Source organism: Leptonotus elevatus, chromosome 1, assembly GCF_054856555.1.
Source record: "Leptonotus elevatus isolate MCC_2025b chromosome 1, RoL_Lele_1.0, whole genome shotgun sequence".
In the NCBI taxonomy this organism is placed as follows: Eukaryota; Metazoa; Chordata; class Actinopteri; order Syngnathiformes; family Syngnathidae; genus Leptonotus; species Leptonotus elevatus.
This window is the reverse complement of record NC_141239.1, coordinates 3510845-3533350: the sequence shown is the minus strand read 5'-3', so window position 1 is coordinate 3533350 and position 22506 is coordinate 3510845. Positions and strand designations below refer to the sequence as shown.

Below are 22506 nucleotides of genomic sequence, written 5' to 3'. Positions count from 1 at the left end.
ACCTCAGTGTCAAACTGAAGCACAGCCATCTGGAGAATATGGGCATCCATCCCTCTATCTTCCATTAAAGAAAGTTGTCTTTCACATAGTAAAGTTAATGTTATACAGAAAAAAAACATGACAGTGGGGTGGGGGTGGGGGGGTGGGTCGCATAGTTCAGAATGTCCTCTAGGTGAATGACACGAACATTCTTGTGGAGAATGTGGGCATCCATTTCACTATCTTTTATTAAAGAAACGTCTCTTTCACACAGTAAAGTACGTGTTTAAAAAAAACAACAACATTACACTGGGGTTGGGGGATCTGCATTATTGCGTGTCTAGTAGGTGAAGGACACGAACATCATTGTGGAGAATGTGGGCATTCATCTCACTGTCTTCCATTAAAGGAACTGTTGTCTTTTACAAAGTCAACTTAGTGGTTTAAAAAATAAAACAGTGGCCAGAAAGCCTTATTGTACAGAGTGTCTTGTAGCTGAAGGACAAGAACAACCTTGTAGAGAATGTGGGCATCATCATGATGATCATAAAAATGAATATAATCAATGTGTATGACTGATGCGCATAGTATGAATCGATGGGGACGGGTTACTAATAAGCCATGGCTTCGACCCGTCAGCCCTTCTTTCGGACGCCAACGATATTATGTGATCGATGTAACCTGTAATAATGTGTCCGAAAGGGAAAAAAAAAAAAGAATATAAGAATCTGCCCCACGACCTTCCATGAAATAACCTGTTGTCTTTCACACTGTAAACAAAGTGATAAAAGTAAAAATAAAAAAAAATAAAAAAGCATTACAATGGGAAGAAATCCTCATAGTTTAGAGTGTCCCGTGGCTGCAACCATACGGAGAACGCGGGCACGGCTCTCCTGAGCACGTGTGCCATGTTGCTGCGGCAGGCGCGATCAGCGAGGAGGCGGTGCTCAGCAACTCGGCTCTGCACATCGTGGGCATGGTGGGCTCCATCGACAACGACTTCTGCGGCACCGACATGACCATCGGGACCGACTCGGCGCTGCACCGCATCATCGAGGTGGTGGACGCCATCATGACCACCGCGCAGAGGTCCGCCCACAAACGCGCCGCCATTTTTGCTGTCCTTTGCTCCACTCGGCTTTTTGACTTCCCTCTTCCGTTCTTAGCCACCAGAGGACCTTCGTGCTGGAGGTGATGGGTCGCCACTGCGGGTACGTGCGCGCTCCGCCGGGGCAGAGGGGGAATTGCCGTGACAACACAAAACGCGTGAAATCGGATCCACTTGCACATGATGGAGTAAAAGCAACTAAGAGAAATATTGTGAATACATTTGATGGATGGATTTATTTATTTTTTTACATGAAACGAGACACGGGCCAAAATTACATTCTAATGAAAAAAAAATATCACCGTATATCAGTATTAAAATTATAGCTCTAAAATTGAACAAAATCTATTTTATATATTTGGTTATGAAGAAACACAATATACCATGTTAGGATAGATAAATAGATAATACTGTAATTGGCTGGCGACCAGTTCTGGGTGTACCCCGCCCATCGCCAGCTGGGATAGGCTCCAGCATGCCCGCGACCCTCGTGAGAACAAGCGGTTCGGAACACGCACGGATGGATAGATAAATAAATGTTAACATTCTTTAGTTTGAATTCTACTTAGTAAGTCACATTGTCTCACCAATAGTGAGCTATTTTTTTAGAATAGATCCGTGGGCTACTCATGTAAAACAAAAATTTAAAAAAATAGTTAATTAAGGAAATTAAAAAAAAAGAAAATTCTTAAAAAAAGAAAACTAACTGAAAATAGCATTTTATTAATTTTTGTCAAATAATATCTTAGTCATAATGTATTTTTGTATATTTGCTAAAGCTCGACAGCAGTGGTCGCCAACCGTGGTGGGCTTAACGGTTGAAAATAAAAAAAAGTACTTCCCGATTAGCTAAGCCTAAAAACATTTTATTTTGAAAAGCGACAATAATCTCTCTGTCTGGCAGACTCTTGATGCTAATTATCTTTCTGTCGCTAACGTTAATATTAAATCCACAAGCTAGCATAAATCCGTTTTTTTCCGAACCGCTTATGGGTCACGGGTGTGCTGGAGCCTATCCCAGCGGGCTGCTGGCAGTAGGCGGGGTACACCCCGAACTGGTTGCCAGCCAATCGTAGGGCACACAGAGACGAACAACCGTCCACACACAAAATCACAGCTCGGGACAGCTAGCAAAATGAATTTAAAAACAAAACAAAAGAAAAAAACTGATATATAGTATTTGGAATGTTTCTTTGGCCCAGTAAAATGAGACAAGAAAATGCATTCGCAGGAGACTATCGGCCTCTTGAAATATGGATTTACGGTGACGGGTTTATTGCTCGACAGCAAGGGTGGCCAAGTCGGGTCCTCGAGAGCCCCTCATCCAGCCTGTTTTCCATGTTTCTCTCCACCAACACGCCTGATTCATGATCAGGATCGTTATCGGGCTTCTGCAAAGCTTGCTGATTCGCTGATCATTAGATTCAGCTGCACCGCAGGAGGGAGACGTGGAAAACAGGCTGGATGGGGGCTCTCGAGGACCCGACTTGGGCACCACTGCTCTACAGTATGTAAACCGATTTGTTTGTAGTCGGGGCACCTCTTTTTTGACTCTGCCAATCTCAACTCCATCTTTTTTTCTTTTTTTTTTGGAACTTTCGACTTTCGGGCTGAGTGAAATGTTATTTTTAATATATGCCGCTGAAAGTTGTTTGACGGGCCACAAATGACCCCCGGACCTTAGTTTGGACACCGCTGCTGTAACGTATATCACATCCGATAATTTGGTGTGTGCAGATACTTGGCATTGGTCAGCGCTCTGGCATGTGGAGCAGACTGGGTGTTTTTTCCTGAAATGCCTCCAGAAGACGACTGGGAGGACAACATGTGCCTGAAGCTCTCCGAGGTAACGCACACCCACGCACGCACATAAATACAGTCCTAAAGTCTAAAAGTGACAGCATCGCAACAAAAAAACCAAACGATTGGAACAAGAGCTCAGATGGAGAACACGGGCATCAAAGTCACGACTCTCGTGGAAAAAGTTGCCTTTTTTTAGTGCCCCACAATTTGAGTTAAATCCAAACGAGATGGTGACGTATAGCGGAGTGACTTGAACCCACAACCTTTGAATTATTGAGTGTTTCTAGAAGTTCAACGCGCAATCCATTGCGCCACAGAGCCTGCAGCTCGAGTTCCCCTGAGCTAATTCCCGTTTCGCGCCACAGATGGTTCTCCTCAACCGGCTCAGCGAGGTCGTTTACCTGTCGGTTGAGTAGAAACACGTGTGGCGAAAGCCGAACTGAGGCAGGGTTTTTACTTTCTGGACCGGGACCTCTGCAGTCCATATACCAAAAAGTGGTTAAAATGTTGCAGTGTGGAAAAAACTAATTTTTTTGGTTAAAAAGAGACGCCAGTGGGACTCAAACTCACAACTTTTGAACTCCTTCCCATTGTATAAAAGTGTAGTTCGCTGTCCATTAGTCCACAAAGACTGATTGCAGGTGTCACGGAAAGATAACATACCAAAGACTGGTTGGTGGGATTCGAGGAAGCTAAATTGGATTGATGTTTAAAATTCCATTAAGAAACAAGCCAACTCTGGTGGGACTCGAACCCACAACCTTTGAATTGCCTCTTACTTACTATCTTAGAAGTCCAATGCGCTGTCCATTGCGCCACAAAGCCCGTGGACAACGATTTCGGAATGCTACAATAAACTACCACTACCATAAAGGTACCTGAATTGGATTGATGTTTAAAATTCCATTTAATGACAAGCCGACTATGGTGGGACTCGAACCCACAACCTTTGAATTGCCACTCATTAACTATCGTAGAAATCCAATGCGCTGTCCATTGCGCCACATAGCCCATGGACAAAAATTTCGGAATGCTACAATAAACTACCACAACCGAAAAGTACCTGAATTGGATTGATGTTTAAAATTCCATTCAACGACAAGCCGACTCTGGTGGGACTCGAACCCACAACCTTTGAATTGCCACTTATCTTAGAAGTCCAATGCGCTGTCCATTGCGCCACAGAGCCTGTAAAAAGGACTTCGGAATGCTACAATAAACTACCACAACCATAAAGGTACCTGAATTGGATATATGTTTAAAATTCCATTAAGAAACAAGCCGACTCTGGTGGGACTCGAACCCACAACCTTTGAATTGCCTCTTATTAAGTTTCCTAGGAGTCAAATGCACTGTCCAGTGCGCCACAGAGCCCTTCAAAAAAGATTTCGGAATGCTTCAATAAACTACCACAACCTAAAGGTACCTGAATTGGATTGATGTGTAAAATTCCATTCAACGACAAGCCGACTCTGGTGGGCCTCGAACCCACAACCTTTGAATTGCCACTCATTAACTATCTTAGAAGTCCAATGCGCTGTCCATTGCGCCACAGAGCCCTTGGACAAAGATTTCGGAATGCTACAATAAACTACCACAACCGAAAAGTACCTGAATTGGATTGATGTTTAAAATTCCATTAAGAAACTAGCCGACTCTGGTGGGACTCGAACCCACAACCTTTGAATTGCCTCTCATTTACTATCTTAGAAGTCCAATGCGCTGTCCATTGCGCCACAGAGCCCATTGACAAAGATTTCGGAATGCTACAATAAACTACCACAACCGAAAGGTACCTTAATTGGATTGATGTTTAAAATACTGTTGAACTAAAAGCCGACTCTGGTGGGACTCGAACCCACAACCTTTGAATTGCCCCTCATTAACTAACTTAGAAGTCCAATGCGCTGTCCATTGCGCCACAGAGCCTGTAGACAAAGACTTCGGAATGCTACAATAAACTACCATAACCTAAAAGTACCTGAATTGGATTGATGTTTAAAATTCCATTCAAAGACAAGCCGACTTTGGTGGGACTCGAACCCACAACCTTTGAATTGCCTCTCATTAACTATCTTAGAAGTCCAATGCGCTGTCCATTGCGCCACAGAGCCCTTGGACAAAGATTTCGGAATGCTTCAATAAACTACCACAACCTAAAGGTACCTGAATTGGATTGATGTTTAAAATTCCATTTAATGACAAGCCGACTCTGGCGGGACTCGAACCCACAACCTTTGAATTGCCTCTCATTAACTATCTTAGAAGTCCAATGCGCTGTCCATTGCGCCACAGAGCCTGTAGACAAAGACTTCGGAATGCTACAATAAACTACCACAACCTAAAGGTACCTGAATTGGATTGATGTGTAAAATTCCATTAAGAAACAAGCCGACTCTGGAGGGACTCAAACCCACAACCTTTGAATTGCCAGTTATTAATTATCTTAGAAGTCCAATGCGCTGTCCATTGCGCCACAGAGCCCTTGGACAAAGATTTCGGAATGCTACAATAAACTACCACAACCTAAAGGTACCTGAATTGGATTGATGTTTAAAATTCCATTAAGAAACAAGCCGACTCTGGTGGGACTCGAACCCACAACCTTTGAATTGCCTCTCATTAACTATCTTAGAAGTCCAATGCGCTGTCCATTGCGCCACAGAGCCTGTAGACAAAGACTTCGGAATGCTACAATAAACTACCACAACCGAAAGGTACCTTAATTGGATTGATGTTTAAAATACTGTTGAACTAAAAGCCGACTCTGGAGGGACTCGAACCCACAACCTTTGAATTGCCACTTACTAACTATCTTAGAAGTCCAATGCGCTGTCCATTGCGCCACAGAGCCCGTGGACAAAGACTTCGGAATGCTACAATAAACTACCACAACCATAAAGGTACCTGAATTGGATTGATGTGTAAAATTCCATTCAACGACAAGCCGACTCTGGTGGGACTCGAACCCACAACCTTTGAATTGCCTCTTATTAAGTTTCTTAGAAGTCCAATGCGCTGTCCATTGCGCCACAGAGCCCTTGGACAAAGATTTCGGAATGCTTCAATAAACTACCACAACCTAAAGGTACCTGAATTGGATTGATGTTTAAAATTCCATTTAATGACAAGCCGACTCTGGCGGGACTCGAACCCACAACCTTTGAATTGCCAGTTATTAATTATCTTAGAAGTCCAATGCGCTGTCCATTGCGCCACAGAGCCCTTGGACAAAGATTTCAGAATGCTTCAATAAACTACCACAACCTAAAGGTACCTGAATTGGATTGATGTGTAAAATTCCATTCAACGACAAGCCGACTCTGGTGGGACTCAAACCCACAACCTTTGAATTGCCTCTCATTAACTATCTTAGAAGTCCAATGCGCTGTCCATTGCGCCACAGAGCCTGTAGACAAAGACTTCGGAATGCTACAATAAACTACCACAACCTAAAGGTACCTGAATTGGATTGATGTTTAAAATTCCATTAAGAAACAAGCCGACTCTGGTGGGACTCGAACCCACAACCTTTGAATTGCCACTTATCTTAGAAGTCCAATGCGCTGTCCATTGCGCCACAGAGCCTGTAAAAAGGACTTCGGAATGCTACAATAAACTACCACAACCATAAAGGTACCTGAATTGGATTGATGTTTAAAATACCATTAAGAAACAAGCCGACTCTGGTGGGACTCAAACCCATAACCTTTGAATTGCCACTTACTTACTATCTTAGAAGTCCAATGCCCTGTCCATTGCGCCACAGAGCCTGTAGACAAAGACTTCGGAATGCTACAATAAACTACCACAACCTAAAGGTACCTGAATTGGATTGATGTGTAAAATTCCATTAAGAAACGAGTGGTGGGACTCAAACCCACAACCTTTGAATTGCCTCTTACTTACTATCTTAGAAGTCCAATGCGCTGTCCATTGCGCCACAGAGCCCGTGGACAAAGACTTCGGAATGCTACAATAAACTACCACAACCATAAAGGTACCTGAATTGGATTGATGTGTAAAATTCCATTCAACGACAAGCCGACTCTGGTGGGACTCGAACCCACAACCTTTGAATTGCCTCTTATTAAGTTTCTTAGAAGTCCAATGCGCTGTCCATTGCGCCACAGAGCCCTTGGACAAAGATTTCGGAATGCTTCAATAAACTACCACAACCTAAAGGTACCTGAATTGGATTGATGTTTAAAATTCCATTTAATGACAAGCCGACTCTGGCGGGACTCGAACCCACAACCTTTGAATTGCCAGTTATTAATTATCTTAGAAGTCCAATGCGCTGTCCATTGCGCCACAGAGCCCTTGGACAAAGATTTCAGAATGCTTCAATAAACTACCACAACCTAAAGGTACCTGAATTGGATTGATGTGTAAAATTCCATTAAGAAACAAGCCGACTCTGGAGGGACTCGAACCCACAACCTTTGAATTGCCACTTACTAACTATCTTAGAAGTCCAATGCGCTGTCCATTGCGCCACAGAGCCCGTAGACAAAGACTTCGGAATGCTACAATAAACTACCACAACCTAAAGGTACCTGAATTGGATTGATGTTTAAAATTCCATTAAGAAACAAGCCGACTCTGGTGGGACTCGAACCCACAACCTTTGAATTGCCTCTCATTAACTATCTTAGAAGTCCAATGCGCTGTCCATTGCGCCACAGAGCCCTTGGACAAAGATTTCGGAATGCTTCAATAAACTACCACAACCTAAAGGTACCTGAATTGGATTGATGTTTAAAATTCCATTGAATGACAAGCCGACTCTGGCGGGACTCGAACCCACAACCTTTGAATTGCCAGTTATTAATTATCTTAGAAGTCCAATGCGCTGTCCATTGCGCCACAGAGCCTGTAGACAAAGACTTCGGAATGCTACAATAAACTACCACAACCATAAAGGTACCTGAATTGGATTGTTGTTTAAAATTCCATTAAGAAACAAGCCTACTCTGGTGGGACTCGAACCCACAAACTTTAAATTGCCTCTTATTAAGTTTCAAAGGAGTCCAATGCACTGTCCATTGCGCCACAGAGCCCTTGGACAAAGATTTCGGAATGCTTCAATAAACTACCACAACCTAAAGGTACCTGAATTGGATTGATGTGTAAAATTCCATTCAACGACAAGCCGACTCTGGTGGGACTCGAACCCACAACCTTTGAATTGCCACTTAATATCTTTCTTAGAAGTCCAATGCGCTGTCCATTGCGCCACAGAGCCTGTAGACAAAGATTTTGGAATGCTACAATAAACTACCACAACCATAAAGGTACCTGAATTGGATATATGTTTAAAATTCCATTAAGAAACTAGCCGACTCTGGTGGGACTCCAACCCACAACCTTTGAATTGCCTCTCATTTACTATCTTAGAAGTCCAATGCGCTGTCCATTGCGCCACAGAGCCCATTGACAAAGATTTCGGAATGCTACAATAAACTACCAAAACCGAAAGGTACCTTAATTGGATTGATGTTTAAAATACTGTTGAACTAAAAGCCAACTCTGGTGGGACTCGAACCCACAACCTTTGAATTGCCCCTCATTAACTAACTTAGAAGTCCAATGCGCTGTCCATTGCGCCACAGAGCCCATTGACAAATATTTCGGAATGCTACAATAAACTACCATAACCTAAAAGTACCTGAATTGGATTGATGTTTAAAATTCCATTCAAAGACAAGCCGACTTTGGTGGGACTCGAACCCACAACCTTTGAATTGCCTCTCATTAACTATCTTAGAAGTCCAATGCGCTGTCCATTGCGCCACAGAGCCTGTAGACAAAGACTTCGGAATGCTACAATAAACTACCACAACCTAAAGGTACCTGAATTGGATTGATGTTTAAAATTCCATTTAATGACAAGCCGACTCTGGCGGGACTTGAACCCACAACCTTTGAATTGCCAGTTATTAACTATCTTAGAAGTCCAATGCGCTGTCCATTGCGCCACAGAGCCCTTGGACAAAGATTTCGGAATGCTACAATAAACTACCACAACCTAAAGGTACCTGAATTGGATTGATGTTTAAAATTCCATTAAGAAACAAGCCGACTCTGGTGGGACTCGAACCCACAACCTTTGAATTGCCACTTATCTTAGAAGTCCAATGCGCTGTCCATTGCGCCACAGAGCCTGTAAAAAGGACTTCGGAATGCTACAATAAACTACCACAACCATAAAGGTACCTGAATTGGATTGATGTTTAAAATTCCATTAAGAAACAAGCCGACTCTGGTGGGACTCGAACCCACAACCTTTGAATTGCCTCTCATTAACTATCTTAGAAGTCCAATGCGCTGTCCATTGCGCCACAGAGCCCATGGACAAAGATTTCGGAATGCTACAATAAACTACCACAACCGAAAAGTACCTGAATTGGATTGATGTTTAAAATTCCATTAAGAAACAAGCCGACTCTGGTGGGACTCAAACCCATAACCTTTGAATTGCCACTTACTTACTATCTTAGAAGTCCAATGCCCTGTCCATTGCGCCACAGAGCCTGTAGACAAAGACTTCGGAATGCTACAATAAACTACCACAACCTAAAGGTACCTGAATTGGATTGATGTGTAAAATTCCATTAAGAAACGAGTGGTGGGACTCAAACCCACAACCTTTGAATTGCCTCTTACTTACTATCTTAGAAGTCCAATGCGCTGTCCATTGCGCCACAGAGCCCGTGGACAAAGACTTCGGAATGCTACAATAAACTACCACAACCATAAAGGTACCTGAATTGGATTGATGTTTAAAATTCCATTAAGAAACAAGCCTACTCTGGTGGGACTCGAACCCACAACCTTTGAATTGCCTCTTATTAAGTTTCTTAGAAGTCCAATGCGCTGTCCATTGCGCCACAGAGCCCTTGGACAAAGATTTCGGAATGCTTCAATAAACTACCACAACCTAAAGGTACCTGAATTGGATTGATGTTTAAAATTCCATTTAATGACAAGCCGACTCTGGCGGGACTCGAACCCACAACCTTTGAATTGCCAGTTATTAATTATCTTAGAATTCCAATGCGCTGTCCATTGCGCCACAGAGCCCTTGGACAAAGATTTCAGAATGCTTCAATAAACTACCACAACCTAAAGGTACCTGAATTGGATTGATGTGTAAAATTCCATTCAACGACAAGCCGACTCTGGTGGGACTCGAACCCACAACCTTTGAATTGCCTCTTATTAAGTTTCTTAGAAGTCCAATGCGCTGTCCATTGCACCACAGAGCCTGTAGACAAAGACTTCGGAATGTTACAATAAACTACTACAACCTAAAGTTACCTGAATTGGATTGATGTGTAAAATTCCATTAAGAAACAAGCCGACTCTGGAGGGACTCAAACCCACAACCTTTGAATTGCCTCTTACTTACTATCTTAGAAGTCCAATGCGCTGTCCATTGCGCCACAGAGCCCATGGACAAAGACTTCGGAATGCTACAATAAACTACCACAACCTAAAGGTACCTGAATTGGATTGATGTGTAAAATTCCATTCAACGACAAGCCGACTCTGGTGGGACTCGAACCCACAACCTTTGAATTGCCACTTAATATCTTTCTTAGAAGTCCAATGCGCTGTCCATTGCGCCACAGAGCCCTTGGACAAAGATTTCGGAATGCTTCAATAAACTACCACAACCTAAAGGTACCTGAATTGGATTGATGTTTAAAATTCCATTTAATGACAAGCCGACTCTGGCGGGACTCGAACCCACAACCTTTGAATTGCCAGTTATTAATTATCTTAGAATTCCAATGCGCTGTCCATTGCGCCACAGAGCCCTTGGACAAAGATTTCAGAATGCTTCAATAAACTACCACAACCTAAAGGTACCTGAATTGGATTGATGTGTAAAATTCCATTCAACAACAAGCCGACTCTGGTGGGACTCGAACCCACAACCTTTGAATTGCCTCTTATTAAGCTTCTTAGAAGTCCAATGCGCTGTCCATTGCGCCACAGAGCCTGTAGACAAAGACTTCGGAATGCTACAATAAACTACCACAACCTAAAGGTACCTGAATTGGATTGATGTTTAAAATTCCATTAAGAAACAAGCCGACTCTGGTGGGACTCAAACCCACAACCTTTGAATTGCCTCTCATTAACTATCTTAGAAGTCCAATGTGCTGTCCATTGCGCCACAGAGCCCATGGACAAAGATTTCGGAATGCTATAATAAACTACCACAACCGAAAAGTACCTGAATTGGATTGATGTTTAAAATACCATTAAGAAACAAGCCGACTCTGGTGGGACTCGAACCCACAACCTTTGAATTGCCACTTATCTTAGAAGTCCAATGCGCTGTCCATTGCGCCACAGAGCCCTTGGACAAAGATTTCTGAATGCTTCAATAAACTACCACAACCTAAAAGTACCTGAATTGGATTGATGTTTAAAATTCCATTAAGAAACAAGCCGACTCTGGAGGGACTCGAACCCACAACCTTTGAATTGCCACTTATCTTAGAAGTCCAATGCGCTGTCCATTGCGCCACAGAGCCTGTTGACAAAGACTTCGGAATGTTACAATAAACTACTACAACCTAAAGGTACCTGAATTGGATTGATGTTTGAAATTCCATTCAACGACTAGCCAACTCTTGAGGGACTCGAACCCACAACCTTTGAATTGCCACTTATTAACTATCTTAGAAGTCCAATGCGCTGTCCATTGCGCCACAGAGCCCTTGGACAAAGATTTCGGAATGCTTCAATAAACTACCACAACCTAAAGGTACCTGAATTGGATTGATGTTTAAAATTCCATTTAATGACAAGCCGACTCTGGCGGGACTCGAACCCACAACCTTTGAATTGCCTCTTATTAAGTTTCTTAGAAGTCCAATGCGCTGTCCATTGCACCACAGAGCCTGTAGACAAAGACTTCGGAATGTTACAATAAACTACTACAACCTAAAGTTACCTGAATTGGATTGATGTTTAAAATTCCATTAAGAAACAAGCCGACTCTGGTGGGACTCGAACCCACAACCTTTGAATTGCCTCTTACTTACTATCTTAGAAGTCCAATGCACTGTCCATTGCGCCACAGAGCCCTTGGACAAAGATTTCGGAATGCTACAATAAACTACCACAACCTAAAGGTACCTGAATTGGATTGATGTGTAAAATTCCATTAAGAAACAAGCCGACTCTGGAGGGACTCGAACCCACAACCTTTGAATTGCCACTTATCTTAGAAGTCCAATGCGCTGTCCATTGCGCCACAGAGCCTGTAAAAAGGATTTCGGAATGCTACAATAAACTACCACAACCTAAAGGTACCTGAATTGGATTGATGTTTGAAATTCCATTCAACGACTAGCCAACTCTTGAGGGACTCGAACACACAACCTTTGAATTGCCACTTATTAACTATCTTAGAAGTCCAATGCACTGTCCATTGCGCCACAGAGCCTGTAGACAAAGACTTCGGAATGCTACAATAAACTACCACAACCTAAAGGTACCTGAATTGGATTTATGTTTAAAATAGTATTGAACTCAAAGCCGACTCTGGCGGGACTCGAACCCACAACCTTTGAATTGCCTCTTATTAAGTTTCTTAGAAGTCCAATGCGCTGTCCATTGCGCCACAGAGCCTGCAAAAAGGACTTGTGTGATCTGGTGTTTCCTGCTAGAACCGCGCTGACAAGAAGAGACTCAACATCATCATCGTGGCTGAAGGTGCCATCGACTGCCACAACAAGCCCATCACGCCCGACTACATCAAAGACGTAAGGCCTCCCCTCTAAAGATTCGGACCCGTACCACCGAGAAGACACGCGAGCAACTTGTTGATGTTGACCGGCAGCTGGTGGTGCGCAACCTGGGTTTCGATACCAGGGTGACCATCCTGGGCCACGTGCAGCGAGGGGGAACCCCGTCCGCCTTCGACAGGATCCTGGTAAGCTGCTTTTGCCATCGTCGCAAAACCATCGAGGCTCAGGTTTATGCCGAACGTGGCCTTGACGCGCCCCCTACAGGCCAGTCGTATGGGCGTGGAGGCGGTGCTGGCTTTGCTGGAGGCCTCTGCCGGCACGCCCGCCTGCGTGGTGTCGCTGGTGGGCAACCAGGCCGTGCGCTTGCCCCTCATGGAGTGCGTGCAGATGGTAAGAGCCGCCAGCCGCTTTAAATACCGATCGGACGCTAACGCAACGGTAGCATGTGATGCTGCATGATTGGTTACAATTCAAATGTGATCCGGCTGTCTGGAATACGATTTACCAACACGAAAAGCGATACGATTGGCTGTGAGACGATTCAGCATAGTTTACAATCCAGTTTCGTACGATTTGAGCAAGACACTTTTGTCCCATGGGGTACCACAAAAAATGACGACAGGTACAAAAGCGACACAATTAGGTGAATTACGATACAATATGATTGTGATGCTGTTTATTCTTTGTTCTATGATGTTGCGCAATTCGACACAATCAAATTTACATTTACTCGGTGGGTTGTAGGTCTGGATTTCACTTTCCTTTCTTTTCTTTGATCCTTCCTCGGGTCTCCTGACAACCTCACGACTCTAGCTGGATTCTGAAGTATTCGGTTTAGGTGAACGGGTCTGGGATTTTTAATAGGTTTTAGGTGAATTCATGTGTACACACTCACGCACGCACACGTGCACACACGCGCATGCACATACTCACGCATATACAAAAGAAAAGAAGAAGAAAAAAAATTACATTTACTCCAGTTGTGGCGCTATAAAAATGAATTGAAAAACGATCGAGCGATAATCGGCGATTATCGGCGCCGATATTGGACATTTTGACGAATATTGGTATTGGCTTTTTTTCTTAATCTGATGGCCAATAAAAGGTAAAGCTAAAACCATTTTCATCTCAGGAAACTAAACTAAAAATCAGTTAACTTCATAAGAGATGCTGCTGATGCTGGGTACCTTCTGAATCTTTTTTTTTTTTACACTAAAACAAAGAAATGTGACAGTTTTAGATTTCTTTTTTTTTCTTTTTTTAGAAAAAACTGAGCTATGGTATTTACTTCTTTAAGTTTCCATTTAACGTTATAAGACGTACTGATAACCTTGGGAGCTCCCTGAGCATTTTTATTTATTTAAAATGAAGTATATTGTTTAAATAAAAACAAAAAAACTTTTCTACATTTTGAAAAATCTGAAAAATTCACAACAAAGTCAAGATTGGTATTTGTATTTAAAAAAAATTTTGGCACCAACATTTTCTCCCCCTTTTTAACTTTAAATGAATATCGGCTTAAAAAAATCGGTAATCGGCTTTCTTGACTACTAATAATCGGCATCGGTATTAGCCCTGAAAAAACCATATCGGTCTGTCTCTACTTTATACGATGCTGTATGGTACAGTTGCGATGCCGCTCACTCCAATTACAATACGTTACAATTATGATACAATCAGTTATTCAAACTGGTCCAAACACGATATTTCCGATGCATCGATGTGTATGTTTATATTGTCGTAGGTCAACATTAAGTGAAATGCGTGTGTGTGTGTGTTTGTGTTGTGTTCAGACACAGGAAGTGCAGAAGGCCATGGATGAAAAGAAATTTGAGGAGGCGGTCAGACTGCGTGGAAGGTCATTATTTTTATTTTATTAATCATTTAAAGAAAATATTTTCCCTCGACAGATTACGCAGCCTCAGACACATTTTTTTGGGCGGCCACCATATTGATATAACATCATTTTTAGACACAAAATCCACATTTGTAGCTACAAACTACGCTGGCGCCTTGAGATACGAGTGACCCAACTTTTTACAAACTACGCTGGTGCCTTGAGATACGAGTAAACCCACTTTTTTTTTCTTTCACGAGACGCGAGCTGTTGTTTGACCGAACAGTTGAAATTGAAACATGAAACAGAGAAACTACACGTGTATTCTAAACAAGCACTTAACCTCCGATAGCTTCATGCTAATGCTAATGTAATGGGAAATTCCATAGGCGCGGGCTAATTAATAGCATCTATGTGGCTGTGTTAGCAATACGCATATTCTTTATCCTTGGCGAAGAATAGCGCGAGGAATCCATTTTTATCTGTGTGTCTGTATAATACTGCCCCCAGGTGGTCAAGAAATATACACCAGAAGGAGTAGCACAATGTCAAAAAAAAATGGCAAAAAATCTGTTTTAGTTATGTTTTTTTATTAAGTAGAATATTGGAGAAAAAAAGTTTGTCTCACGGAATGATATTAAAAACGCCGTTTTTGTAATTCACGCGCACGTGATTTCAATGTTGTGGCCACATCTGATTTCCTTTTTCCTTTTTTGTAGGAGCTTTGAGAACAACTTGAGCACATACCGCCTTTTGTGCAACCGCAAGGCCGACTCGGAGCTTCCGCACGTAAGCAGCAGTTTCACACTTTATTGACGACGGATCGATCGCATTTGTCGGATTGATTGAAAAGGTAACGATGCGTCGTCTCCCCTTCAGCCGCTCCGACGGCTTTTAACGTTAGCCCGTCAAGGTACTTCCTGCACAGGTGCGTCGTGGTCGCTGTTTGTGACACTAACGGGCCAATGAGAAGGGAGAGGCGGAGCTAATGCACGCTTTAGCTTTTACATTTTTAAAAAAATGTATTTTCGTTTTACGTTTTGGATTTCAGAAACTTGGAAAGTTTTTTCTCATTTGAATTTGAGCTGATATTCACATCATGGATGGACGGATGAATACAGAAGAAACTTCAAAGTAGAAAAAAAAAGTTTTGAAAAATTCTCGACTTTTTTACTTTTTTTTTCTTATATTTCTTCATTGTTTGTGTTTTTTGTGTAGTTTTTTACTTTCTTGTGTTATTTACTTTATTTGATTTGTGTTACCGTTGTTTTTAATTTGTCAATTTTTTTGTGTTTTTCTTTTTTGGTTATTTTTGTTCTTTCTGACTTTTGTGTTGTTTTTTCAACACAAAAAAATCCGTTTTTGTATGTTGTTTTATGTTTGTTTGTTTTTTAGCTTTTTATATGCATTTTTTTCTTTTCTTTTCTTTGTTTTGTTTTACTTTTTTCTTTGTTTTTATCTTGAGTTTTTAGTCTTTTGTGTTGTTTCTTCATAGCTTTTTCTTTTTCTTTTTGGTGTATTTTTATGTTGTTTATGTTTCGTCTTAGTTTTTATGTTATGTTTTGTTTTGTTTTTTTCTTTTTGTGTTCTTTAATATTTGCCTTAATGTTGCCTTATGGTCTTTGTTTTTTTTCCTTAACTCATTGACTGGCAGCCATTTTCACTGAAGCAACCCCCTTCGCTCCCGGCTGTTTTACTGGTTTTGGACTGATTTTGCAAGGTCCACAGAAAATTGTCTTCTATTGCTATAAAAACATGGAACCTACCAAAAGAAAGATAGCATTATAATATAGCTAAGTTTCATCATTATTCACAAATCAGTTTAGAACACTGGGGAAAAGAGCCTTTTTGCAACATGGCCCTGGATGATCTCTTATACTCTGCTGCCACCTGCTGGCCATTGATTCAACCGTTCTCTTCAGTTCTGAGGGTGCGTCAAAGCCTTCTATATGCTCTAGCATAAAAAACAACAACAACAACAACGTATAAATGCGTCTTTGGGAGAATGGGAATATTTAAAATAGAACGTATTTATACGTTTTGGGGAGCAAATGAGTTGATGCCTCCTCAAAAGGGAACATGTGTAATGCTAGCTAAACAAAAGAGGTAATGGAACACAATTGGATGCAGGAAAGACATCTGGCCGCTCTGTATGACATTAATGAGATCTCAATCATCGCTATAATTACAAATTCTAGCAACAGCTTGAGTTGGGTTAGTAGTTTGTACAATATGTCATCTTGAGTTTCAGTTTTCGGAGGCTCCGCTGCTAGCAACAACACAATCAAACATTGTCAGTGCTGCTGAGTTCTTGTTTTGTCTTTGCATGGGCAAACGGCGGACATGCAAAGGCAGCGCGTTAGCGATCATTGCTAACCCGGCTGAGCTCTCACATGCTTGACATCACACTCTAAAAACAGTGGGGTCAAAAATAACCCAACTACGGGTCAAAATGGACCGATCCTCTACTTGGGTAAATTTGAGTCAAGAAATGAGTCTTTTAGTGGAAAACAACTCATAAATATTGGTCAGATCCTTTACTTGGGTGATTTTGTCATAAAGTGGATCGGCCCATTTTTGATCCATAATTGGGTTACTTTTGACACAACTGTTTTTAGAGTGCATTTTGTATGGACAATTTTCTGTTGCATTGCGCTCGTTTTAGGATTAAAACTGAAGGCAATGATGTCATCTGGTTGCCATGGTAACCTTCTGGCTCACGTAATGAGAAGCGTATGGTAAATAATAGGGCTGGGTTGTAAAAAATCGAATAATCGATATCGAATCGATTTTTCTTTTCAAGCTTGATATCGATTCATAAAATCATGAATCGATTATTTTAATATCTTTTTTTCCCATAAGTTAAACAACAAAATAGAATTTGAAGGGCCAATTGTTTTTGTATCTTACTGTTTTCTTGAAATCTACTGTTTACATGAATTTATATTTCTAATAAGTATTTTCTTATATTTATGAAAGACCGGACTATTGCACTGATAATTCCGAATATTTTTTAATTTACATTTATATTATTATTATATTTATTTGTGGAGTTGGTCTCATGTCCGTGTTAAAAATAATTGATGTTCCATTAATGAATCAATATCGGCTTGAACCAAGTGAATCGAATTGAACCGGGGGAAATCAAAATCGAATCGAACCGAACTCTTGTGAATCGAAATCGATTGAGGACATTTGCTACCCAGCCCTTGTCAATGAGTGCCATGATGCGCCTCAAGCACACACACGACTTGTGTGTCCTTGACATGCACACAACAACACGTGACAGTTTTGAGGTCTGCCGCTTGGTTGCATCTTGTTGCGGCATGCAGCCGATTGCATGGCGGGATCAGGACACGCGGGTCCGGTTCCGCAAAAGTCAAAAGTCGGGACGGTCACCACGGGAAATTGCCGATCTTTGTCACGGTGGGAAAGAAAATATTTTGCCGTGTTGCCGTTCCTCCTCAGAGCTCGTTCAACGTTGCCGTGTTGAACGTCGGCGCACCCGCGGCTGGCATGAATGCCGCCGTGCGCTCTGCCGTCCGGGTGGGAATCAGCGAAGGCCACAAAATGTTTGCGGTGAGCGACGGCTTCGAGGGATTCTACAAGGGTCAGGTGAGAGATCGGAAGTTTTTTTGTTGTTGAATTATTAACGATTTTGGATTTGTTTGTTTATTTACACAATCTTAAAAAAAAAAAATAATAATTTAGGGGTGTTAAAATTTGTTAATTTAAAGTTCCATTAACGGTACTACATTTTTTAATGCGTGATTAATGACCGGCCCCTTACTTGCAAAGACTGTACTGCGGGAATTCCAGTCGCAACGCAACAGACACGCCCACGTCAAAATTTAGCAGCAAAACATTTCGTAATAATGCACGTATTTGTGGAGACTTCGATAGCTCTTAATATGAAAAGAAAAATGCACTGAGCTGTCAACACCGTCTTACAAATGCAATTATGCCATCTAGTGGCAGAAACATGACCTCAACACAAATCAATATCACACTCGTTTTTTACAGTACAGTGTGTCTTTTTAATTTGAACTCAGTTTGGAAAGATGGCGGTTGGCTGCTCACACCCAAAATCGATGTCTTCCTTTGTCTTTTCGGGCATGGCTTTTTTGAGACGTTTTTGTGTCTCTACTCATGATACACGTGCTTACCAAACTTCATATTTTTAAGCCTAAGTGACTTTAAGGGCTGAATTTTCTTAACATTGAAAAGAAAGTGGAAATGACAAAAAAAAGAGGCCCTAAAATGGCTACCTGAAATCGGAATTTGTGTGTCTTTTCCGGCTTGGCTGCCTGAGACTTTTTTTGCGGGTCTCCTCATGCTCGACATTCGCACCAAATTTCCTGCTGCCGTCTGGAAGTCAGCATAAGCAAAGCGGTCACCCCCGCGGAGCGTCTTTCTCTCTCGCGTTCTGCATTGCGACGCCCTCCCAGGGTCAGAGCGCTAAACTTAGCGCGCTAACGTTTGAGCTAACGAGTAGCAGCCGGCGCTAAATGAAACGGCAGGAGACATTCCTCACAGGTCAGCGCGACGAGCGGCAGGAAGGACAAACTGATAAGCAGACGGGCGTCATGATGGCGCCGCTCCACTTGGGGCGCTACGTTTTCAAATTTAGGTTTCAAACAAGGGTTATGGTTGGAAATTTTGGTTTGTAGCCAAAGTTAGGTTTTCAAGACAGGGTCGGGGTTTTGAACAAAGGTTAGGGTTCAAAGCTGGGGTTAGGGTTTCAAGGGAGAGTTGAAGCTGTTTCTCATTAGATGTTCAAGCCAGGATTTGGATTTGAAAGAGGTTTCAAAATGGGGTTTTAAGAAAGAGTTAGGGTTTCAAATTGGGCTTTCAAGCCAGGATTTGGATTTCCAATTTGAGTTTCGAAAAAAGGGTGAAGGTTTTAAATTAGGATTTGAATCTACTGTCAGAGTTTCAAGTTTGGGTTTTAAGATATGCTTGTGGTTTCAAGACAAAATGAGGGCTTCTGTGCAAAGTTAGAGTTTCTGATTCGTAATTCGAATTGTTGCCAGAATTAGGGCTTCAAAAAAAGGGTGAAGGTTTTAAATTCAAATCAATGTCACAGTTAGGGAAGTTAGGGTTTTGACTCGTGTTTATGATTCCAAATTAGGATTTTAAGGCAGAATTGAAAGTTTTAAGGCAAGGGTAGAGTTTCAAGTTTGACTTTCAAGCCAGAATTTGGATTTAAAATGAGGGTTTCAATGAAAGGGAAAATATTTCAAATGAGTGTTTTAAGACAATGTCGGGGATTCAAGTTGGGGTTTCATATTGAGGTCGCGGTTATAAAATAGGGTTTTAAGACAGGGTTTGGGTTTTACGGCAAGGTTCGAATTTCAAAATGAGGTTTGTTAAATTAGGATTGGGATTTCAAATTAGGGTTTCAAAGAAGGAGTATGTTTTCAAGTTGTTTTAAGAAAATGCCAGGGTTTAAAAATGTGGGTTTTACGGTTTCAAGACAGATTTACAGTTTGAAAGTACGGTTTCAAAATGGATTGAGATGAGGGATGTACCGAAATGAAAAATGTTTGGCCGAAACCGAAAATTAAAAATTGAAACACCGGGGGGAAAAAAATGAATTTTTTTTTACTATCATTGCATTTATTATAATGAATTAAAATTATAATATTATTATAAAATACTTATTTAGCACTGGCATTTTAACAAAGCACAATCTAAATTGAAATATGCACACACACCGCAGACATGTTGGCTAAAGGTACATTAAACACTGATGCGTGCGGCGGGACAACGCGCGGCGCACTTAAAATCGGCTCATTTGCATATTCGCCAACGTTTAAAAATAAATAAATACATTTGTTCGCACCAGCTAATCGTCTTCGGGAACAAACTGCAAAGTCACACTTGGCGTCCTGTACGGGTCTGTCGCCACCCGGAGATAGCGGAAAGTGTTTCCGTGTTTAAAACCGTTGAAAGCAATAGTGCTAGCATTAGCTCAAGTATTTAGCACGGCCACCGGGAATGCCGGTGAAAAAGCGTTCGAGGGGCTCTTATAAAAAAAAAAAAGTCAAGTTCTGTCTTTTTTTCGATCCGCTTAAATGTTGTCCACCAAGCGACGACGCCCCTCTCCTCCGGTGTGCGCAATGACCCCGGGACCCGTGCAAACTCACACAGCGGAAAGGCCAGCGAGAAGCGAGCCGGACACTCGCAGCGTTTTTTTGTTTTGCTTGCGTCACCACAACATCCTATTTCGGCTTGAATTTTATTTTCGGTGGCCGAATATATCGGGTGCGTCACTAATTGAGATGTTTCAATCAATTGCTCAACTCGGGGTTAGGGTTTCAAAAACAAAAAGTTAAAATTTTCAAATGAGGGCGTTAGTTCAAGCCTAACATTGTGTTTCAAGTTCACGTATGAAAAACCGAGTTTTAAGGCTTCAAATGTGGGTTTTGAGAAAGGGTTCGAATTTCAAAGAAAGTTCAAAGGCAACCGATTGCAATTTGATCGATCGATTTTTTCCGTGCGTCATTCAGATCAAGGAGATCAAGTGGGGCGACGTCGGCGGCTGGACGGGACAAGGAGGCTCGCTGCTCGGCACCAAAAGGTACATCGCGCCGAACTCATTATCGTGATGATGATTACGATTATGGTTACGATTATGTGGAGTGGTTCATCGGCTGTGCCGACGTGTGGTCATGTTTGGCGCCAAGTGGACTTTTTCCCCGCTTGCTACCGTAGGACGCTTCCCGGGAAACATTTGGACAAGATCGCCCAGCAGATGGCGACACACAACATCAACGCGCTGCTCGTCATCGGCGGATTTGAGGTAACACAAAATTGGTGTGCTGTCATTTTATTGTTTCCTGCGCAAAGCTAATGCTAAAGATAATGTCGAATAAGATAGCCGCGAAATGTCATTAGCAAATTCATTGACCTTGAAGTTCAAATTGTTCAAATCCTTTGGAATCTCAACAGTAATTCTTTTCTTTGCAATAATATGTTCCATTTGGCCCCACTCGTCCAAACACGACATTCTGATTGATTAATATTGCATTGTTGTTTGACTTGCACACAAAATGAAACATGACACATTCACGTTGTTAGCGCCACTCACACATCACATGATCTCATTGTGTTTCAGTTAAAACTCGGTCTGGGTATCGATTCTAATTTCCTCAATCGATTCGATTTCGATTCACAAGAGTCCGGTTCGATTTTTCCCGATTCGATTCACACCGATCCAATATTGATCAATTATGGAGTATCAAGTATTCTTAAATATCACAATCATGATAAAAGCTTTGCAAACATTAAATTCCAAATAAAATGTAATTTAGTTTTTGGCTGCCATTTATTAATTCAATTAATCTAATGTATTTAATTTAAAATATTTTCGTAATTGTAATTCAATAATTGTTCATATAAATTAAAAAGATTCTGAATTGTCCTAAAGCTCAATAAATCAGGTCTTTCATAAACGTAAGAAAATACTTTTAAATTCATGTGAACAGTAAATGTCAAGAAAACAGTCAAATGCACACAAAAAAAAACATAAAAACCTTGGCCTTTAAAATTCAATTTTCTTATAAATGTATGGGAAAAAAGATATATTAAAATAATCGATTTTGCGAATCGCTATCAAGCTTGAAAAGAAAAATCAATTCGATATTGATTATTCGATTTTTTAAACCCAGCCCGAGTTAAAACACTCAATTGGACTGCACTAGGGGTAGGGTTTCAATACAGGAGTAGGGTTTTAAGTCAGGAAGAAGGGATAGGCTATCAAGTGAGATTTTCAGGACAGGGCGAGGGTTTCAAATTAAGTTCAAAGTAGGGTTTCCAGACTATTACAGTTTCAAAGTTTCAAGCCATCGTTAGGGTTTAAAGTTGGAGTTCCAAATCAAGCTGCGGGTTTCAAACAAAAAAATATATTGATAGGAAATCAAGTGAGGTTTTCGGGACAGGGTTAGGGTTTTAAGCCAAGCATAGGGTTTCAAGTTAGGTTTTCAAAGTAGGGTTTTCAGAAA

The 22506-nt window shown here is 41.5% G+C and overlaps 1 protein-coding gene and 41 non-coding genes across 45 annotated transcripts in view; 1 reads left to right on the top strand and 41 right to left on the bottom strand.

The window, feature by feature from the left end:
- Nucleotides 1-22506, top strand: part of LOC147180373 (ATP-dependent 6-phosphofructokinase, platelet type-like) — a 40602-nt gene that overhangs the window by 4607 nt on the left and 13489 nt on the right. For all 4 annotated transcript variants that reach the window (XM_086071756.1, XM_086071773.1, XM_086071747.1 and 1 more), the window contains exons 5-15: nt 903-1068; nt 1146-1190; nt 2825-2933; nt 12583-12678; nt 12756-12848; nt 12928-13053; nt 14457-14521; nt 15220-15289; nt 17969-18115; nt 21013-21083; nt 21218-21305. In XM_086071756.1, the coding sequence (XP_085927882.1) occupies nt 903-1068; nt 1146-1190; nt 2825-2933; nt 12583-12678; nt 12756-12848; nt 12928-13053; nt 14457-14521; nt 15220-15289; nt 17969-18115; nt 21013-21083; nt 21218-21305 (1076 nt within the window). The remainder of the gene's footprint in view (nt 1-902; nt 1069-1145; nt 1191-2824; nt 2934-12582; nt 12679-12755; nt 12849-12927; nt 13054-14456; nt 14522-15219; nt 15290-17968; nt 18116-21012; nt 21084-21217; nt 21306-22506) is intronic.
- Nucleotides 3624-3715, bottom strand: trnar-ucu (transfer RNA arginine (anticodon UCU)). The gene is given in 2 exon segments: nt 3624-3659; nt 3679-3715. It is a non-coding gene; the product is annotated as a tRNA-Arg (tRNA).
- Nucleotides 3810-3901, bottom strand: trnar-ucu (transfer RNA arginine (anticodon UCU)). The gene is given in 2 exon segments: nt 3810-3845; nt 3865-3901. It is a non-coding gene; the product is annotated as a tRNA-Arg (tRNA).
- trnar-ucu (transfer RNA arginine (anticodon UCU)) lies at nt 3995-4079 on the bottom strand. The gene is given in 2 exon segments: nt 3995-4030; nt 4043-4079. It is a non-coding gene; the product is annotated as a tRNA-Arg (tRNA).
- trnar-ucu (transfer RNA arginine (anticodon UCU)) lies at nt 4358-4449 on the bottom strand. Its single transcript is given in 2 exon segments — nt 4358-4393; nt 4413-4449. It is a non-coding gene; the product is annotated as a tRNA-Arg (tRNA).
- trnar-ucu (transfer RNA arginine (anticodon UCU)) lies at nt 4543-4634 on the bottom strand. Its single transcript is given in 2 exon segments — nt 4543-4578; nt 4598-4634. It is a non-coding gene; the product is annotated as a tRNA-Arg (tRNA).
- Nucleotides 4728-4819, bottom strand: trnar-ucu (transfer RNA arginine (anticodon UCU)). Its single transcript is given in 2 exon segments — nt 4728-4763; nt 4783-4819. It is a non-coding gene; the product is annotated as a tRNA-Arg (tRNA).
- Nucleotides 4913-5004, bottom strand: trnar-ucu (transfer RNA arginine (anticodon UCU)). Its single transcript is given in 2 exon segments — nt 4913-4948; nt 4968-5004. It is a non-coding gene; the product is annotated as a tRNA-Arg (tRNA).
- Nucleotides 5098-5189, bottom strand: trnar-ucu (transfer RNA arginine (anticodon UCU)). The gene is given in 2 exon segments: nt 5098-5133; nt 5153-5189. It is a non-coding gene; the product is annotated as a tRNA-Arg (tRNA).
- Nucleotides 5283-5374, bottom strand: trnar-ucu (transfer RNA arginine (anticodon UCU)). Its single transcript is given in 2 exon segments — nt 5283-5318; nt 5338-5374. It is a non-coding gene; the product is annotated as a tRNA-Arg (tRNA).
- trnar-ucu (transfer RNA arginine (anticodon UCU)) lies at nt 5468-5559 on the bottom strand. The gene is given in 2 exon segments: nt 5468-5503; nt 5523-5559. It is a non-coding gene; the product is annotated as a tRNA-Arg (tRNA).
- trnar-ucu (transfer RNA arginine (anticodon UCU)) lies at nt 5653-5744 on the bottom strand. The gene is given in 2 exon segments: nt 5653-5688; nt 5708-5744. It is a non-coding gene; the product is annotated as a tRNA-Arg (tRNA).
- On the bottom strand, nt 5839-5930 carry trnar-ucu (transfer RNA arginine (anticodon UCU)). The gene is given in 2 exon segments: nt 5839-5874; nt 5894-5930. It is a non-coding gene; the product is annotated as a tRNA-Arg (tRNA).
- Nucleotides 6024-6115, bottom strand: trnar-ucu (transfer RNA arginine (anticodon UCU)). The gene is given in 2 exon segments: nt 6024-6059; nt 6079-6115. It is a non-coding gene; the product is annotated as a tRNA-Arg (tRNA).
- On the bottom strand, nt 6209-6300 carry trnar-ucu (transfer RNA arginine (anticodon UCU)). Its single transcript is given in 2 exon segments — nt 6209-6244; nt 6264-6300. It is a non-coding gene; the product is annotated as a tRNA-Arg (tRNA).
- On the bottom strand, nt 6394-6478 carry trnar-ucu (transfer RNA arginine (anticodon UCU)). The gene is given in 2 exon segments: nt 6394-6429; nt 6442-6478. It is a non-coding gene; the product is annotated as a tRNA-Arg (tRNA).
- trnar-ucu (transfer RNA arginine (anticodon UCU)) lies at nt 6936-7027 on the bottom strand. Its single transcript is given in 2 exon segments — nt 6936-6971; nt 6991-7027. It is a non-coding gene; the product is annotated as a tRNA-Arg (tRNA).
- On the bottom strand, nt 7121-7212 carry trnar-ucu (transfer RNA arginine (anticodon UCU)). The gene is given in 2 exon segments: nt 7121-7156; nt 7176-7212. It is a non-coding gene; the product is annotated as a tRNA-Arg (tRNA).
- trnar-ucu (transfer RNA arginine (anticodon UCU)) lies at nt 7306-7397 on the bottom strand. The gene is given in 2 exon segments: nt 7306-7341; nt 7361-7397. It is a non-coding gene; the product is annotated as a tRNA-Arg (tRNA).
- trnar-ucu (transfer RNA arginine (anticodon UCU)) lies at nt 7491-7582 on the bottom strand. The gene is given in 2 exon segments: nt 7491-7526; nt 7546-7582. It is a non-coding gene; the product is annotated as a tRNA-Arg (tRNA).
- Nucleotides 7676-7767, bottom strand: trnar-ucu (transfer RNA arginine (anticodon UCU)). Its single transcript is given in 2 exon segments — nt 7676-7711; nt 7731-7767. It is a non-coding gene; the product is annotated as a tRNA-Arg (tRNA).
- trnar-ucu (transfer RNA arginine (anticodon UCU)) lies at nt 8047-8138 on the bottom strand. The gene is given in 2 exon segments: nt 8047-8082; nt 8102-8138. It is a non-coding gene; the product is annotated as a tRNA-Arg (tRNA).
- On the bottom strand, nt 8233-8324 carry trnar-ucu (transfer RNA arginine (anticodon UCU)). The gene is given in 2 exon segments: nt 8233-8268; nt 8288-8324. It is a non-coding gene; the product is annotated as a tRNA-Arg (tRNA).
- trnar-ucu (transfer RNA arginine (anticodon UCU)) lies at nt 8418-8509 on the bottom strand. The gene is given in 2 exon segments: nt 8418-8453; nt 8473-8509. It is a non-coding gene; the product is annotated as a tRNA-Arg (tRNA).
- On the bottom strand, nt 8603-8694 carry trnar-ucu (transfer RNA arginine (anticodon UCU)). The gene is given in 2 exon segments: nt 8603-8638; nt 8658-8694. It is a non-coding gene; the product is annotated as a tRNA-Arg (tRNA).
- trnar-ucu (transfer RNA arginine (anticodon UCU)) lies at nt 8788-8879 on the bottom strand. Its single transcript is given in 2 exon segments — nt 8788-8823; nt 8843-8879. It is a non-coding gene; the product is annotated as a tRNA-Arg (tRNA).
- Nucleotides 8973-9057, bottom strand: trnar-ucu (transfer RNA arginine (anticodon UCU)). The gene is given in 2 exon segments: nt 8973-9008; nt 9021-9057. It is a non-coding gene; the product is annotated as a tRNA-Arg (tRNA).
- trnar-ucu (transfer RNA arginine (anticodon UCU)) lies at nt 9151-9242 on the bottom strand. The gene is given in 2 exon segments: nt 9151-9186; nt 9206-9242. It is a non-coding gene; the product is annotated as a tRNA-Arg (tRNA).
- trnar-ucu (transfer RNA arginine (anticodon UCU)) lies at nt 9700-9791 on the bottom strand. The gene is given in 2 exon segments: nt 9700-9735; nt 9755-9791. It is a non-coding gene; the product is annotated as a tRNA-Arg (tRNA).
- trnar-ucu (transfer RNA arginine (anticodon UCU)) lies at nt 9885-9976 on the bottom strand. Its single transcript is given in 2 exon segments — nt 9885-9920; nt 9940-9976. It is a non-coding gene; the product is annotated as a tRNA-Arg (tRNA).
- Nucleotides 10070-10161, bottom strand: trnar-ucu (transfer RNA arginine (anticodon UCU)). Its single transcript is given in 2 exon segments — nt 10070-10105; nt 10125-10161. It is a non-coding gene; the product is annotated as a tRNA-Arg (tRNA).
- On the bottom strand, nt 10255-10346 carry trnar-ucu (transfer RNA arginine (anticodon UCU)). Its single transcript is given in 2 exon segments — nt 10255-10290; nt 10310-10346. It is a non-coding gene; the product is annotated as a tRNA-Arg (tRNA).
- trnar-ucu (transfer RNA arginine (anticodon UCU)) lies at nt 10440-10531 on the bottom strand. The gene is given in 2 exon segments: nt 10440-10475; nt 10495-10531. It is a non-coding gene; the product is annotated as a tRNA-Arg (tRNA).
- trnar-ucu (transfer RNA arginine (anticodon UCU)) lies at nt 10625-10716 on the bottom strand. The gene is given in 2 exon segments: nt 10625-10660; nt 10680-10716. It is a non-coding gene; the product is annotated as a tRNA-Arg (tRNA).
- Nucleotides 10810-10901, bottom strand: trnar-ucu (transfer RNA arginine (anticodon UCU)). Its single transcript is given in 2 exon segments — nt 10810-10845; nt 10865-10901. It is a non-coding gene; the product is annotated as a tRNA-Arg (tRNA).
- Nucleotides 10995-11086, bottom strand: trnar-ucu (transfer RNA arginine (anticodon UCU)). Its single transcript is given in 2 exon segments — nt 10995-11030; nt 11050-11086. It is a non-coding gene; the product is annotated as a tRNA-Arg (tRNA).
- trnar-ucu (transfer RNA arginine (anticodon UCU)) lies at nt 11180-11264 on the bottom strand. The gene is given in 2 exon segments: nt 11180-11215; nt 11228-11264. It is a non-coding gene; the product is annotated as a tRNA-Arg (tRNA).
- Nucleotides 11358-11442, bottom strand: trnar-ucu (transfer RNA arginine (anticodon UCU)). The gene is given in 2 exon segments: nt 11358-11393; nt 11406-11442. It is a non-coding gene; the product is annotated as a tRNA-Arg (tRNA).
- trnar-ucu (transfer RNA arginine (anticodon UCU)) lies at nt 11721-11812 on the bottom strand. The gene is given in 2 exon segments: nt 11721-11756; nt 11776-11812. It is a non-coding gene; the product is annotated as a tRNA-Arg (tRNA).
- On the bottom strand, nt 11906-11997 carry trnar-ucu (transfer RNA arginine (anticodon UCU)). The gene is given in 2 exon segments: nt 11906-11941; nt 11961-11997. It is a non-coding gene; the product is annotated as a tRNA-Arg (tRNA).
- On the bottom strand, nt 12091-12175 carry trnar-ucu (transfer RNA arginine (anticodon UCU)). Its single transcript is given in 2 exon segments — nt 12091-12126; nt 12139-12175. It is a non-coding gene; the product is annotated as a tRNA-Arg (tRNA).
- Nucleotides 12453-12544, bottom strand: trnar-ucu (transfer RNA arginine (anticodon UCU)). Its single transcript is given in 2 exon segments — nt 12453-12488; nt 12508-12544. It is a non-coding gene; the product is annotated as a tRNA-Arg (tRNA).